General features: G+C 39.8%; 1 protein-coding gene across 1 annotated transcript in view; it reads left to right on the top strand.

Moving 5' to 3' along the window:
* Nucleotides 1-13,696, top strand: part of OTC (ornithine transcarbamylase) — a 66,818-nt gene extending 53,122 nt beyond the window's left edge. The window contains exons 7-10 of the mRNA XM_081222105.1: nucleotides 4,424-4,477; nucleotides 4,558-4,707; nucleotides 6,337-6,474; nucleotides 12,691-13,696. Coding sequence (XP_081078231.1) covers nucleotides 4,424-4,477; nucleotides 4,558-4,707; nucleotides 6,337-6,474; nucleotides 12,691-12,750 — 402 coding nt within the window. The 3' untranslated portion in view covers nucleotides 12,751-13,696. The remainder of the gene's footprint in view (nucleotides 1-4,423; nucleotides 4,478-4,557; nucleotides 4,708-6,336; nucleotides 6,475-12,690) is intronic.
* The last annotated feature ends 1,842 nt before the right edge of the window (nucleotides 13,697-15,538 follow it).

The following is a 15,538-nucleotide window of genomic DNA, read 5'->3' as shown; positions in this document are numbered from 1 at the left end:
AAAAAAAGATACTCCCAGCCTCATACAAAATAAGTAGGCCTTTTAGAGGATAAAAACTAATTCTACAAGAGACTCATACACAAATCAGTCCTGAAGGATCTCCACCGAACCTTTTACATACCCCCTCTCTACTGAATTCTTTTCACCATTATGTTTCTCATTAGTTACAATTTCCTATCAGGAGTCTTTTGAAGGGAAAGCTCCCCTAAATAGAAGCCATTTCAGAAATGAAGTAAAAGATAGAACTGATCTTCTCATTAAGGGATGATGATTCACAAAATTGTCCACCAGTGTTTCTGACCGAGCATGTGTTTGCTGTTATCTCAGTAGTCACTGCTGTGGTTCACTCTGATAAGCTAAGACATTCAGAGGTGAATATGTGAGGCCTAAAAATTCCTCCTTGCTTCTGCTTCTTGAGTTTAAGAGGGACCCAGGGCTTTCTGGGGACATGGGACTATCAGTGCTAAAACTGAGAGGGTCCCAGGCAAGCTAGGGTTATTTGGTCACCCAAGTGCCATGTCAGGCACTGTCCCACAGAAGGAGGCTTCAGCCTGATCCAACAAGTGAGCTCTGGAGTGTAGGTTATACCCCAGAGTTGTCCCAACCCAAGGCAAGGAAGATGGGCTTTTATCCTTGGAACCAGTCATTGGCCAAGGGCAGCGTGGGAGGTAGGGTGGTGAATCCCCTGGCACGTTTGGCAGGAAAAGCAGTCGGTGACCAGAGGGCCATCTTCTGGAGAAGAGCTGTAACTGTTAGGTGTTAAAAGCACACTGAAATGGGGAGAGGGGGCAAAAGATGTAAAACGGGGTCCTCTGAGGGCATCTGGGTAGAGCACTGGCATTGCTGCCAAAACCAAATAAAACAAATAAGACAAAACAAAACGCTTTTCTCTAGTGTTCTTGCTGAACCAGTTTGAGTCAATGCACCTGCTGCCTTAGTTTCCCAGGACTGCCATAACAAATTCCTACAAACTGGGTGGCTTAAAACAACAGAAATGTATTATCCCACAGCTCTGGAGACTAGAAGTCCAAAGTCAAGGTGCTGGCAAGGCCACACCCCCTCCAAAGCCTCTAGGGGAGGATCCGTCCTTTGTCTCTTCCTACTTCTGGTCGCCCCAGGCATTCCTTGGCTTGTGGTGGCATCACTCCAATCTCTGCCTCCATCTTCTCCCCTTTATGTCCGTGTTTCTTGTCCAAATGTTCCTCTTCTTATGAGGATAGCAGTCATATTAAATTTAGGCCAACCCTAATCCATTATGACCTCCTTTTAACTAATTACATCTGCAAAAACCCTACTTCTAAAAAAGGTCACATTCTGAGGTTCTGGTGGGGAAGGAATTTTTGGAGGACACTATTCTACCTAATACACTTGCCATAGAAGGAATGCCAGGCATAGGCAGCAGCATATATTGGAAGCCACCCTATTATAGTAAACTTTGGGGATGCAGAGAGCTAACCCTTACAACAGATAATCCTCTTTCATTCAGCATGAACTGGAATAAAGGGTCGGATCTGATGTGTGAATAAGGTAGTTCTTCCTCATTTTATGGGAAGAGTTAGCACACTCTCACTACAAATCTAGCTTGAAGAAGGGCTTTATATTAATGCAAACTCTTACTGCATTTGGGTTTTACAGATAAAACATACATGAACAATAGTTGTTCCCTGCTATAAGGTGTTTTTGGAAAGGTTTTATTCTGTTGGAGAAATACATGATTTAAACATTTTATTGCATGTCAAAGATGTTTTATTAACACCAAAGGAAAAAATCCCAATATTACAGAGTAATTTCAGTATTGTTCTTATGCAGAAACTCATTTAAATGATAAAGAGTACTAAAACCTGGTTAAATTTTGGTGGGAGTAACAGTTTAAAAAAGTCTTCTGGAAAGTCTGAAGTGTAGAAGATGTTCCATCAGTTTATAAGTAGACCCATTTTCCTTAAAGATAAAGCTAGGAGACAGTGTAAACTTAAGAAGCACTGAAAAGTTTCCAAGACCATAGTTAATCTATTTCCTCATTCTTCAACCAAGAATAACTTACATATTCAAGAAAACATAATTTTGTCCTTGATTGTAAAATTGTTCCATAAACTATTGATGGTAATGATTTTAACATTGTTCTAAGTGAATATTTAGACTGAACTGGGTCTGTTAATCACCTTCTTCGTCTGGTTTTAAGATTTATGTAAAAGCCAATGAGTGATTTAGTATTGAAAGCTGAGCTGTGAGTAAAGAATTCCTCTTTGTATTCTCAGTCATGGCTCAGCGCATGCAAGGTTGGGTGATTTTCTAATTTCCAAACCTCTCTGTTGGTTCTCTAAGTGCTTATTGATTCCTTCTCTAAGAATAATTATACTTAGGGAGTATAAAACCTGCTTTCCAAAGGGAAAGCTAAATTTTCAGGGCAGGAGGTACATGGGGTAATAGCCAAGCCTCTGCATTTATGTTTACCAGTATGAATGGTCACAACATTAGTTACTAAATTAGCAAGCCTTACTAAATTAATTACTTTCCCCAAATCTCAGTAAACAAAGCTCCAGAATTTATGGCTATTTGAGGATGATAAAGCTGCCAAAATGTCTGCAGGTATCATGTCATCTGATAGTTTCTTTCCTCAAGAATTTTTTAATGAGAGAAGGAACTATTATAGATAATTATGTGCAAATAAACACAATTTCAAACGAATAAATCTGAACATGCCTGTTGTGGGTCGAGTTTCCTGGGAAGCAGATTCTGAGAGTTTGGCATGCAGGATGTGCAGGATGTTTATGACAGCGTGCCCTTGAGAAGGGAGGGGAAGGAAGCAGCGGTGGGCAGAGGGAGAAACCGAACTACGATGCAGGCCCAAGAGCAGCCTCAGCTGACCTAATGGAGAATTCTAGATCTGACATGGCCATTTAGGGCTGTCCCAAGTTGGGAGGATGGAGTCAGGTTTTTATGTCCTCCTGTCAATCAGTCACTGGATGCAGGTGGCCTTGGAAGGGTACGTGACCCTGGGTGAGTCGGCTTCTGTGCAGCTGAGGCAGTGCCCGAAGAGGGCTGACAGCTGAAAGCCATCTTCCGATGCACACACAGCAGCTGGGACAGTAAGTCTTTTATTCATGAAGGGGGATCTGGGTGACACATCACAGCACCCATCTCAATGTCCTACTGAGAATTTATAAAACCGAGTCAAAAATAAATTCTAAGAATTCAGAAAAACAAGAAGGATGGAGGATGATGAGAATAATTATGGTGTTTGGACTGACAAGCCTTCCACGTGGAGGGTCCAGAGGTGAGGCTGGCCTAGAGTTTTGATAAAGGAGGAGCTGACATGTTCCAATGAAGACGCCCAGAAGGGGACAAAGGGGGAGATGTGCAAGGGTGAAAGGCTGTGATGGCAGAAAAGGGCAAGACGTGTACAAGGATGACAATGAGATTGGCTTTCCTGCAGCAAGATGTTGAGCAAAATTAAAAGAGACAGAAGCAGATGTCAGCGGGGAGCCTTGATACTCTTAATCGGCTTCGACTTAAGAAACAAGTAGTAAACATTGAAGGCTTCGGAGAAAACACTTCTTTCTGCTGCATATAGAGCAGATTGGAGGGTGAGGATGGAGGCAGAGGGGTTACCTGTGAGGTGTGGAATAGCTTGGGGGACTTTAGCTGTTCCCACAGTGTCACCCCCCACCTAGGGTTCAGATCAGACTGAACAAGCGAGGTACCCAGGGTGCAAAATTTGTGTTTGCACGCCTGACAGTGAGCGCTTGCCTCACCCAAGTCCCGACCCTGCCCTCACCAAACCAACCCAAACGAATATATTTCAACAAAAACAGTATACTTGCTGTGTAAAGGCCATTTCAAAGCAAGCTCCCTGCACACAGAACCCTCGCCGGTGAGCGCACAAGAGTAAGATGTGTGCATGTGGGCTCTGAGTGTTTAGCTCACGGGGTGAGGGAAGGTTTCTCTGAGGAGGAAACATTTGAGCTGAGACCCCAAAGCATTATCCACGTGGCGTGGATGGGAAAAAGCATTTCAGACAAACAAACAAAAAAGGCATTAAAAAAAACAGCTTGTGGAGAGACTCTGCAACAAAAATGCATTAAGTTGTAGAATTATGTATATAATCCTCTTAAAGTATTAGAGGACAAGAAGAGGTGCTACCAAGAGCCGGAAAGCACCACACCCCATTTGTCTTTATGACGAAAGAGGTCAAAGATAATAAAAGACAAATGGGTTAACTGATTACCTTTTTAAATTCCCCAAAGCACCATTAAGGTTTGAAATTCTAGATGTCAACATCATATTCTACTGAACATGGTTGAGCTACAACTTAGAGCAAAAACAGGAAGGAGATAAGGCATATTGTTGAAAGGAAAATAATGCATGTATAAGAAGGCATTTATAAGAAAACTACCTAAATAACAGTTCATTCTTCCCCCTGCAGGGTTATGAGCCTGATCCCAGCATAACCAAGTTGGCAGAGCAGTATGCCAAGGAGGTATGCTCCTTATATGTAAAGGTGTAACTGTCTTTCCCTGTCCCGTGAAGTTCTTTAACCGGCTTGCTCGTGTATGCCAGAACGGTACCAAGCTGTCACTGATGAACGATCCATTGGAAGCGGCTCGTGGAGGCAATGTATTAATTACAGACACTTGGATAAGTATGGGGCAAGAAGAGGAGAAGAAAAAGCGGCTCCAGGCTTTCCAGGGTTACCAGGTTACAATGAAGGTACAAACTGATGCCTCTCTGAAGGTTCATTAATTCCATTCATAAAGGCCAGAATCATCTAACAACTCATTCACTTTGGGGAGAACAGACTCTCCCTTCGTTCCCTATAAAGGACTCGCTGACTGTATCCCCCAGTGACTTCTCTCCCCCTGAAGACTAGCTCTGTCCTTTGGAAAGACACTTTTGTCTGGGATGAAGGAATTGAAACCCAGGCAGAAGAGAGAAGCAAGCTTTTCCCTCTCACAATGGTGGAGGCATCAGAATTCTTTGCCTTTTGTGTCTCTTTGCAGACCTTTTCTGTGTATTTACATAGTCCTACACACACACACACACACACACACACACACACCCCTCCACCCCTAATGATTTATCATAAATGGTAGGTTAGACATATTATTGTGACTTATTTTTTCCACCTAACAAATCTTAGATTTTCTTGTCCATTCATTCAGATATTTTTCATTCTTTTTAATGGCTGCATAGAATTCCAAAGTATGAGTGGAACATATTTTACCTAAAATGTTTCCTGTTGAAAAATTAGGCTATTTCCAATTATCCCAATTACAAACAATGCTGCAATGAAGATCATTTTATATATATTTCTTTGTGCAGGTATTACTAGAGAATAGAATCCTCCTTCTAGGGAGAAGAATTTCTGGATGAAGTGGTATATACTTTTGAAAATATGAGAAATGCTGCTAAACTGCCCACCCAAAAAGGATTGACAATTTATACTCCCTCCACACTCTCTCCATTCTTAGTTGCAATTTACATTTTTAATTTTTAAAAATCTGTATCTCATGCTTTTTAAAATTTGTATTTCTCCGATTACTATGAAGTTAAACATCTTTTCATGTTTATTGGCCATTTCCATATCTTTTTCTATAAACTATAATATTCTTTCATATATTATCCTTTGCCTATTTTCTATTGTTTTTTTAACAAAAACAAAAAAATTTAGTACAAAGGCAGTAATTTTGAGGTAATAATTTATGAGGGAATGTAGTTTTGAATCTGTAAGTGAACGATGAAAATGGATGGCAAAATGTAATTTTCAGGAATTAACTGTTAGAGAAAATTAAAATTACTAGGACATTTGCATGAAGAATGAACCACCTAGTGCATAGTGCCCATAATCCTGTTTAATGCACTCCTATCTCAGAGCTCTTTTTCAAAATTGTTTTAACTAGTAATGAAGTATGCTTCAAGTGCCAAAGACCATAATTTGGAGATAAGCTAAAAATATAACACTATCATGTAAAGGCAACCTTTAAAATACATGGGGGTATAACTGGTGACTTTTGCTATCAGCCACATATTACCCTAGTAGAGTTCTTTACTGAAGTGTCCATTAACTCACTAGACAGAGTACCAGAAAACTGAGTTAGTGGTTTAATTTGGAGTGGTGATCTCCCAAATCAAAAAAAATGACTAGAAAGTTCCATAAGTTGAAAGTACCATATACATTTCCGATGGGTGCCTTGAGCTTAAACCCTCACTCTGCCCCTTTATCTCTCCCTTTGCATTGACCTTTGACCCCGGGTCAGAGTCAGAGACTGACTGAAGAAGACAAATGTGATAGCCACATATAAGAGTCAAAACACAGTCTTAACCCCATCTCTTCTTTAGATGGCTAAAGTTGCTGCTTCTGACTGGACATTTTTACACTGCTTGCCCAGAAAGCCAGAAGAAGTGGACGATGAAGTGTTTTATTCTCCACGATCACTTGTGTTCCCAGAGGCCGAAAACAGAAAGTGGACAATCATGGTAAGCAAGAAATGGGGACTGGAGGATAGGGAATTCTCTGTGTGGCCCCCTACTTGGTCATTCATGCCTTTTGGTAAATAATAAGCAGCTGGGATTACCCACATACATTACTTGCTCAGATGGCATCTACTTTTTTTTTCAGAAAGTTCATAATAGATTATTATTGCTTAAAGCATTTATAGTGTATTTTCAATGGAGTAAAACTGACCCCCATTGAAATATATCTATTTTAGTCAAAATTCTTACTGTTCTTGATCAGTGTGAGCACCAGCCACCATTGCCTGCCAACCATGATAAGTTGTATAATTCTTATACAATAATTTAAAAATCCCCTTGTTAATGTTTATAGAAGCCCCAAATTCAGTGCCTGGCACAAAGTGGGCATTCAAAGAAATCTTATTTCCTTTCTCCTCTCTTTCTTCCTTTCATTCCTTGCCTAGATAACTGTTTGGTTCTCTATTGGCTTTAGCCCCACAGACACGTTTGTTTTTAGGTATAGAACATTTCCAAAATTGCAGCAAGACTAATCTTAAAAATTATTAGTCCCTTTAACAAAATGCCACTAGTTTCATCTTCATCACCACTATTCTAGGAAATATTAACCTCACATCTCTGCTTTACAATATCCCAAACACCATTGTCTTTTCTGGAAAATGGAATACTCCAGTGCCATAATTTAGTACCACCATCTTTTAGCGATTTAACTGATCTCAATTACTATACCAGCCAGGGTCTTACTGGCAAACAATAGAGTCCCCTTCAGGTAGAGAAATAAAAAGGAATTTGTTAAAAGACATTAGGCACCTCTCAGAATCTCTGGAGAAAGAGGGTGTAGCGAATCATTCTTGTATACCACATATTCAGAAACAACACAGGCAGGAAAATTGCCCAGCAACACTGTGGTTCTTCTGTAACCAAAACACCACTGACACAGCCACCCATAGCCTGGTACCTAATGCCCTGGAAACAAAATGCCAGATAGTCCATTATAGTTTCCCCCACCTGCATATGAACCAGAAGATCCAATCTCCCAGAGATGGCTTCCACTGCATGTTGTTCACTTATGGCTGCAAGATGCAGCTGAGTGGCATGCCTGCACTCCAGCTACAAGGGAGTCTGGGAAATGCAGTTTATAGCTCTCAGTATACGGAGTTGATAAAAACAAGCTGGAAAGGACTATCTGCTAATTATTTATGTAATCTATAAATGGATATAGATAGGGTTATTGTGAGCATTAAATAATGCATGTAAAACATTTAGTATGTTATCTAACGCACTGTAAATATTGTTATTATAATTATCATCACCATTATCATCTTCATTGTTGATCTAATGCAGTGACCAGCAGAGATTTGAGCTCTTACTATAGCTGACTGGAAGACAATCATGACTCCCTTTGCAATGAAAAGTTGTGTATCAGGCCTAAATTTGTCATATCTAACAAGAGGGATGATTTTTTTTTTTTTTTTTTTTTTTTTTTTTTTTTTACTGTACCTTCCAGCTTGCCACCTCAGGACACTAACTTTGGCCAAAATGGCAATTGTCATGTCATTTAGACCAGTGCCTCTGAAGCTTTAATGTCCATTTGAATCACCTAGGGATCTTGTTAAAGTGCAGATTTGGAATTGTTCTGAGATGGGGTCCAAGATTCAGCATTTCTAACAAGCAAACAGGTAATGCAGATGCTGCTGTCCTGTGGACCACATTTTGAGAAGCAAAGATCCAGATGACAAAAAGGAAATGTGACCTCTCCAACCAGATACCTCAGGAAGAAACATAGCAAAGAATTTGCCTCAGGCTCTATTCTTTATCAGAAGATGACTGAAGTTACAAAGATAAATTTTTTTCAACCCAAATCTGTTAAAATAGGTCCTTTGTTGAAATTCAGAGGGGGAAACTAAAAGTAAGCTTTCTAAAATATCATTTATGAAGAGTCTCTGCACATCTGAATATTTAAAGAGCTTATTATGCACATCTTTCAATTGAATTTACTTTAAAAATTAAGTACTTAATGCATTCACATAATTGAAATGTTTACAAGGGTGTATATATTATACATACACACAGTGAAATCTTATGGCCACCCATTTTCCACCATCTAAGTCCTACCACCATCTCTCCATCTCCCATCTTCCTTTCCCTAATGGGAAAATGTATTTTAAAGAAAACAAGAGGCATGGTCATATTAAAATGAAAGCAGAGAATCTAAAATAGAAAGAATACTCGACTGGGAGTGAGGAGACTTGAATTCTATAACTGTCTTTGATGTCACAGCTGTCAGCTGTGTCATATTGGATAAGTGTTACCTCTCTGGGTCCCAGTTTCCTCACATATGAAATAAGCAGATCAAGCCATATAGATGGCAAATGATTTTTAATCTTAGGTCCTCAATCTCATTAACAGGCTACTTAGAGTCCTATGTTCAGAAGGTTCTAAGCCTGCCTGTGGTCTTGGAAGGAAAGAGTGGCATAATTGACTAGTGAGACCTGACATGGATTCTGGAAGGGGGTTGGTGACACACATGCTGTCCTCTTTATGTCTCTGAGCCAGATGAGTTGGCAGTCCCATTGAATTAAGTTCATTTCAGCAATCATATACTGAGCATCTACTGTGTGCCAGGCCCTCTGGCAGGCACTGGAGATAAAAAAATGAATACTGTGCAGTCCCCACATAGCCTGTACAATTCATAGAAGCATGGCATTTTCAAGAGGGATGAGACCTTAGAGATTGTCTAAATTCCTATTTCATAGGCAAAGAAATTATTCTTAGACAGCTTATTTAGAATGGCATTTAGGCTCAGCATTGCTGTGATAGAGTCTTCTGGGATGTTCTAAAGGCACAATACTTGTTTTCCTCTAGAATTTCCCTATCCAATACAGTAGCCACTAGGTGCATGTGGCTCTTTAACTTTTTTGTTTTTTTTTCTTTGGCTGTGCCGTGCAGCATGTGTGATCTTGGTTCCCTGAACAGGGATAGAACCGGCGCCCCCTGCAGTGGAAGCGTGGAGTCTTAACCACTGGACCGCCAGGGTAGTCCCTATATTTAGACTTAAGCTAATTAAAAGATAATAAAATACAAGATTCAATTCCTCAGACATACTAACCACATTTTAAGTGCTCAAAAGCCACATATGGCTGGTGGCTACACTATTTGTATTGGACAGCACAGACATAGAACATTTCCATCATAGCAGAAAGTCCTATTGGATAGCACTACTGTCTAGAGAATGATTTCCACACACAATTTCATTTACAATCAGGATAGAAGAAGGAAGGAAAGATACAATCTACCCTCAAGTTCTGAGGTGCCCATAATGACTAATGTAATAACTAAATAAGGTGAAGGGCTTGTTCTAAAAGCATGTAACATTTTTAAAGCAAAAGTGTACTCTTTGAGCACTCACGGTAGCTTTTTTTTTTTTTTTTTTTTTGCAGTAGTTGGGCCTCTCACTGTTGTGGCCTCTCCCATTGCGGAGCACAGGCTCAGCGGCCATGGCTCACGGGCCCAGCCGCTCTGCGGCATATGGAATCTTCCCAGACCGGGGCACGAACCCGTGTCCCCTGCATCGGCAGGCGGACTCTCAACCACTGCGCCACCAGGGAAGCCCACTCACAGTAGCTTTTTAAGGCCCTCATGCTGGGTGATTTCCAGCAGTGCTGTTCAGAACACTCCAGTAATCACATCATTCTCTCCATAGGGCACAGGCCTTTTGATCTCTTTGTTTAAAACACACACACACACACACACACACACACGCGCGCGCACACACATGCACACATATACACACACACACACACACACGGACCTGCACCCTCTCCTTCCCACAAAGCTACCTTTTGTATTTTGTATTTTTCAATAATTACTAAGGCTGTAGGACTCATCAAGAGTCGGGTTTCTTCCTCTGCCTACAAATTTTACTGTGGAGCTGAAGTAACCTAAAGGGATCCTGCAAAAAATCTTCCACTTCAAAGCACTGCTATCGTGATGACCCTTAGATACACAACACTATTGCGAACGTAGTTCATAGTATTTTATTGTCTCTTCTCTCCAAGTTAGGGGTGCCAGATAAAATACAGGATACCCAGCTAAATTGGAGTTTCAAATAAACAATAAATAATTGTTTAGTATAGATGTGTCCCATGCAATATTTGGAACATATTTATAGTTTAAGAAAAATTGTTGTTTATCTGAAATGCCTATTTATTTATTTATGTATGTATATATGTATGTATGTGCCTAACTAAATCTGGCAACTCCATTCCTAACTGACTTTCTAAGATTTAATATTTGAAAATAAATTTGACATATGCAGTGACCATTAAAAACCAAACCAAACCAAACCTGAGATGTGATCCCAGGAACCCATAAAAAAGATTAAAATATTTTCCTGGAACATGTTCTTATCCCAGTGTTTGACCTTTGTATTTTCTCCTTGTCATTCAGATCTCAACTTAAATGTCATTCTTTAACAAGATCTTCCCTGGCCACCTTCTCTTAAATGGTTTCCCAGCCTCCTTTATCCTGTTTTTTATTTTCTAATGACATTTATCACTCCTTGATATTTTCTTTTTTGTTTCTTGCCTGTCCCCTCCCTATAATGAAAACTCCTTCATAAGAGCATTGATCTTGTCTGTAATGTCCTTCATTATACCTAGAAGGGTACCTGACAAATACCCTAAATATGTGCTCAACACATTTTTGTAGCCTGCAGGCAATACAGAATACTGGTTGGTTCTAGAACATAGGCTTTGGAAATCAGGTTAATATTCTGGCTCTCTGCGTGATCTTGGGAAAGTACCATAACTCCTCTAAGCCCAGTTTATTCATATGAAAATGGTGGTCAAGGTCCAGGACAGGCGAGTCCAGATCCACCCCTTACTACCACCACTCAGGAAAATACCTATGCTTCAGTTTCCTCATCTGTATTTTATATCTCTTCCTACCTCACATAGTAGGAATGGATAATAAATAGTACGATGCACATAAAGCAGTCAGCACAGGGCCCAGCACATGGTAACTCTTCAATAAATACTTTCAATGGGCACATTTGAAAGACAAGACCTGCTCTTGCTTGGTCAAAAATCAAGAGCGGGCTTCCCTGGTGGCACAGTGGTTGAGAGTCCGCCTGCCGATGCAGGGGACACGGGTTTGTGCCCCAGTCCAGGAAGATCCCACATGCCGCGGAGCGGCTGGGCCCGTGAGCCATGGCCGCTGAGCCTGCGCATCCGGAGCCTGTGCTCCACAACGGGAGAGGCCACAACAGTGAGAGGCCCGTGCACTGCAAAAAAAAAAAAAAAAAAAAAAGAGCAAGAGCAAGTACCTGAAAGGCAGTAAAACTACCTCTTAAGAGTGGAGTCAGAGAAACCTGGGTCCAAACCCAATTCTGTACTCTGTGTTGTTTCCAGGATTGAGTTTCTCATCTATAAGTGATAATAACACAAGCTGCCTTAGAAGGTTGTTGCGTTACATGAGATAATGGACAAACAGTTCTCTCTACCTCACTGTAGCACCTAGCACAGTGCCTGGCAAATACTTCTTAACCGACTAACACATGATAAGGCAGTCTGGTACATAGTAAGCACTCAATCAACATTTGTCATCACTGTTTCTGATCTTATTACTATTGTCATTATTGTGGAAGTTGGGAAGAGTAAAGGTGAAAATTCCCATTTTGTAGCTGGCAGCCTAATGGGAAGCTGTACTCTTGGTTATAAATACTCTTTCATGAGGACCCAGATTCGGAAAGACATTATTCATTAACCTAAATGATTTACCTTAACTACTCTACATCTGATTTATTCTAAACTTCTCTAGGTTACAAGTAGCCAAACCACAGGGTAAACACAAGGATGGGAGGGGTTCTATTTCTCTAAAACCAGCCAATACCTAGGTTTCACTTATGACTAGAAAATCCAGTCATGGCTACCACCTTGGAATCTCACTTCAGCTCTCTCCCCAACTAGTCCTGGAATGAGGCCTAAATAAGCATGGTGTTTGTGTATGTATTTGGGTCACCCTGATCCCTCCTGACCTCCCTTTATCCAAATAAAAATAAATATTAGTTCAGAACCGTCCCCTTATCATTTCCTCGGGAAAACACATTTCAACCATAGGCCTTCAAAGCTGCAACCTGGACCCTCTTCCGTAGGTCTCTAAACAGTCTCTTGCTAATGTTTACCCATTTCTTTCTTCCTCTTTCTCTGTGTGTCATCCCAGGCTGTCATGGTGTCCCTGATGACAGATTACTCGCCTCAGCTCCAGAAGCCAAAGTTTTAATGCCGTGATGCTTCTCAAGAGAGAAACCATGTTCTTCAGTAACAGAATGAGTCAGTTTATGAGGGAAGGAGAAGAGAATCTAAGAAATAAACAAATCTTGATACAGGGTATATAGGTGAATGATGTATTGCTTTGCCATTGTGAAACCTTCCTGAAGCCCTTAATTTAAGTGCTGATGCACTGTAACACGTGGCTTAACTTCGTTTAAACTTTCTAATTCACAATTTCTGAGTTACATTTGGGTACCATATTCATAATCATATACATTTGCTTCAACTAAACATAAAATACTGTGTTCATAACACATAATGCCTAAGCCATCAAATGTAATCTACGCTTATTACCTTAATAAATTATCACCCACACTAATTTATAAGTAAACATTTACCAGACAGTCAGCTGCTGGTAGATATGTGGGCTGTGCTCATATCCCCTAGGACCAACAAGGGAGCCAGATGATCCATCTTGCTTATGTAATACAATTTTCAGGCAAATGAGGTAGACAGACATTCACTTACGGAGGCAAATGATGAAATTCTTAGAAAAACAGCTATAATTATGTCCAAACTCTGGAGTTTTTTCTAGTCATTTGTGGAAGGAGGGTCCTTGAAGAGCACACATCTCTTTTCTATAATAAATACTTAATGTTACAAGCCTACAGAAGCCTTTGGGAACAAGTGGTAAAACCATGAATACCTAGCTAGGAATATAACATCCATTAGTGACATTTTTGTAGGTTCAAATTCTCCAGCAGGACCAATTTAATTTTTTCATGTTTGTGCTCGTCATGCATCTAATCACACCACACACTGGGTAGTTCCATAAATCTACTACTTGCTACATTTTAGTCCATTTTTTTCCTCTAATTTTTCTTCAAGATAATAAAAATTTTCATTACTGGATTATTATGTAATTAAAGCTAGATGTCTCTTGTGGGTGAACACAATGTGTATTGTTGAATTATTATGATATAATTTGAAATCTTTAGTTCAAATGTTAAATACCTGAAACTTTAAAAATGTAACATATTTTACAGAGGACAAGAAAAGTAATTACCTTTATATTCCATTTCTACTATTGGAAGAATGTTTCCAGGCTGACTGACTGATATTCTTCAGCAGATAGCTATGACTTAAATGAGGGAGTCTGAGATGAATTACAAATCAGATGTGCAATGAAGATGCAATAAAACATATTTAGTAGGGAGATGGGGGAAGGCTCATAATATTATAGGAAAAAAATCAATTTTTCTAGTAAATATCAAAGGTGACTTTCATGTTTATGGTAATTTATTGGGAGCACTTAAGAAAGAAAGAGTGGAGTTTCCTGAACTATCTTCTTTCAGCAGAGGGTATAAGAACAATTTAACTAGAAGGTGCCATGTGTCTACACACAAAGGACATAATACTGAGTATCACTCCACTTTCTAAATAGTCTCCTATGGTAATGAGCTCTCATCTCTTTACTGGCTATTCTCTGAACCGAATAGAAGGTATAATCTTCTTCCCTCAATCAGAAAGAACTTGTATTATTTTCTTGCCAAAATTTAGTCACCTTACCTCAAAACGCCCCAGAGCTTTCTTTTTTATGAACACACAAATTAACACTGTTCTCAACCTAAGCCTGTAGGAATTTATTTGCTTGCTTAACTTTTCATCTTAAGAAGACATTATTTATATTGTCAGGAATAAAGAAAACAGGGAAGGAAGATTTAGTATTGATATTAATTTTTCCAAAGCTATGTTATCTCCTGTTTCTTTTTACCCTTTCCTCCCTCACTCCCTTTCCTATGTAACTACTGTAATGACAGAGATTAACAATAACTCCAGCAATGACCCTTGGGTTGCTGGTGTAGTAGATCCTATTGACTTAATTAATATAACTAGTCAAAGAGTTCCTTTCTTCCAGGCTTTCTCCACTGTAACACTGGAAGTAAAAACACCATGTTATTACACTGCAATGATTTCCATGTAGGGGAAGAATTATCAGTTGTTTCTTTTTTTCTGCAGTGATGTTTCTAGGAACTTTAGAAAAATAATTCAATGTCAGATATTCGAACAAATATTGTGCTAACAATTTGACTATTGTAACACCCCCAGGCAGAAAGATCTGCATAGATTAGCATGGCAATGCCACATTAGAGCTCCTACACAAATAAGCGACCCTAGAACTTCAGTTAAAATGCTGAGGGCCTCTTGGTCCAATGCCAAAGTTCCAAGGCAAATCTTCTCATATGATAAAAAGGAATGAAGAATACATACAGAGAGGGTGTCCAGAACACATTCTTTTTTGGGCATTTTTGTCTTGGACATTCTCATCAATGGAGATGAGCTGCAGCATGTCTTCAGACATGGTGCTACTCAGCAATTTTGTAGGATTGATGACAAATATGAAAGGTCATATCAAAGAATGGAAAACCGGTCAAGTCACAATGATTGGACATCTACAACCAGGAACACTATATATTGACAGGCAAGATGTACTCTGTGCAAAGGCCTCAGGTAAAAGGTGTGAGTAAGGGTTAAAACCTGGTCTGCACTTCAGATACCAAGGCTTGTGCCTCCTTATAGGCCTTACAGCCAGGAGGAAGGAATGACATTTTTGTAAGTTGTCCAGCAAGAGGGGACACTTTTCAGTGTTTTATAAACCTGAATAGGTGCTTTGTTTTAAGTCACACAAAGGGCCAGTATCTGGTCGGGGTAGACCTACTTTCAGTTACTTACATCAGGAATTTTTTTCAATATCAGCTTGTATTTGATTAAAAGGAGACACATAGGGACACTTCAGT

Source organism: Mesoplodon bidens (assembly GCF_964165515.1).
Source record: "Mesoplodon bidens genome assembly, chromosome: X".
NCBI classification, from domain to species: Eukaryota; Metazoa; Chordata; class Mammalia; order Artiodactyla; family Ziphiidae; genus Mesoplodon; species Mesoplodon bidens.
Note: the sequence above shows the minus strand (reverse complement) of the source record. Positions and strands in the feature narration are given on the sequence as shown.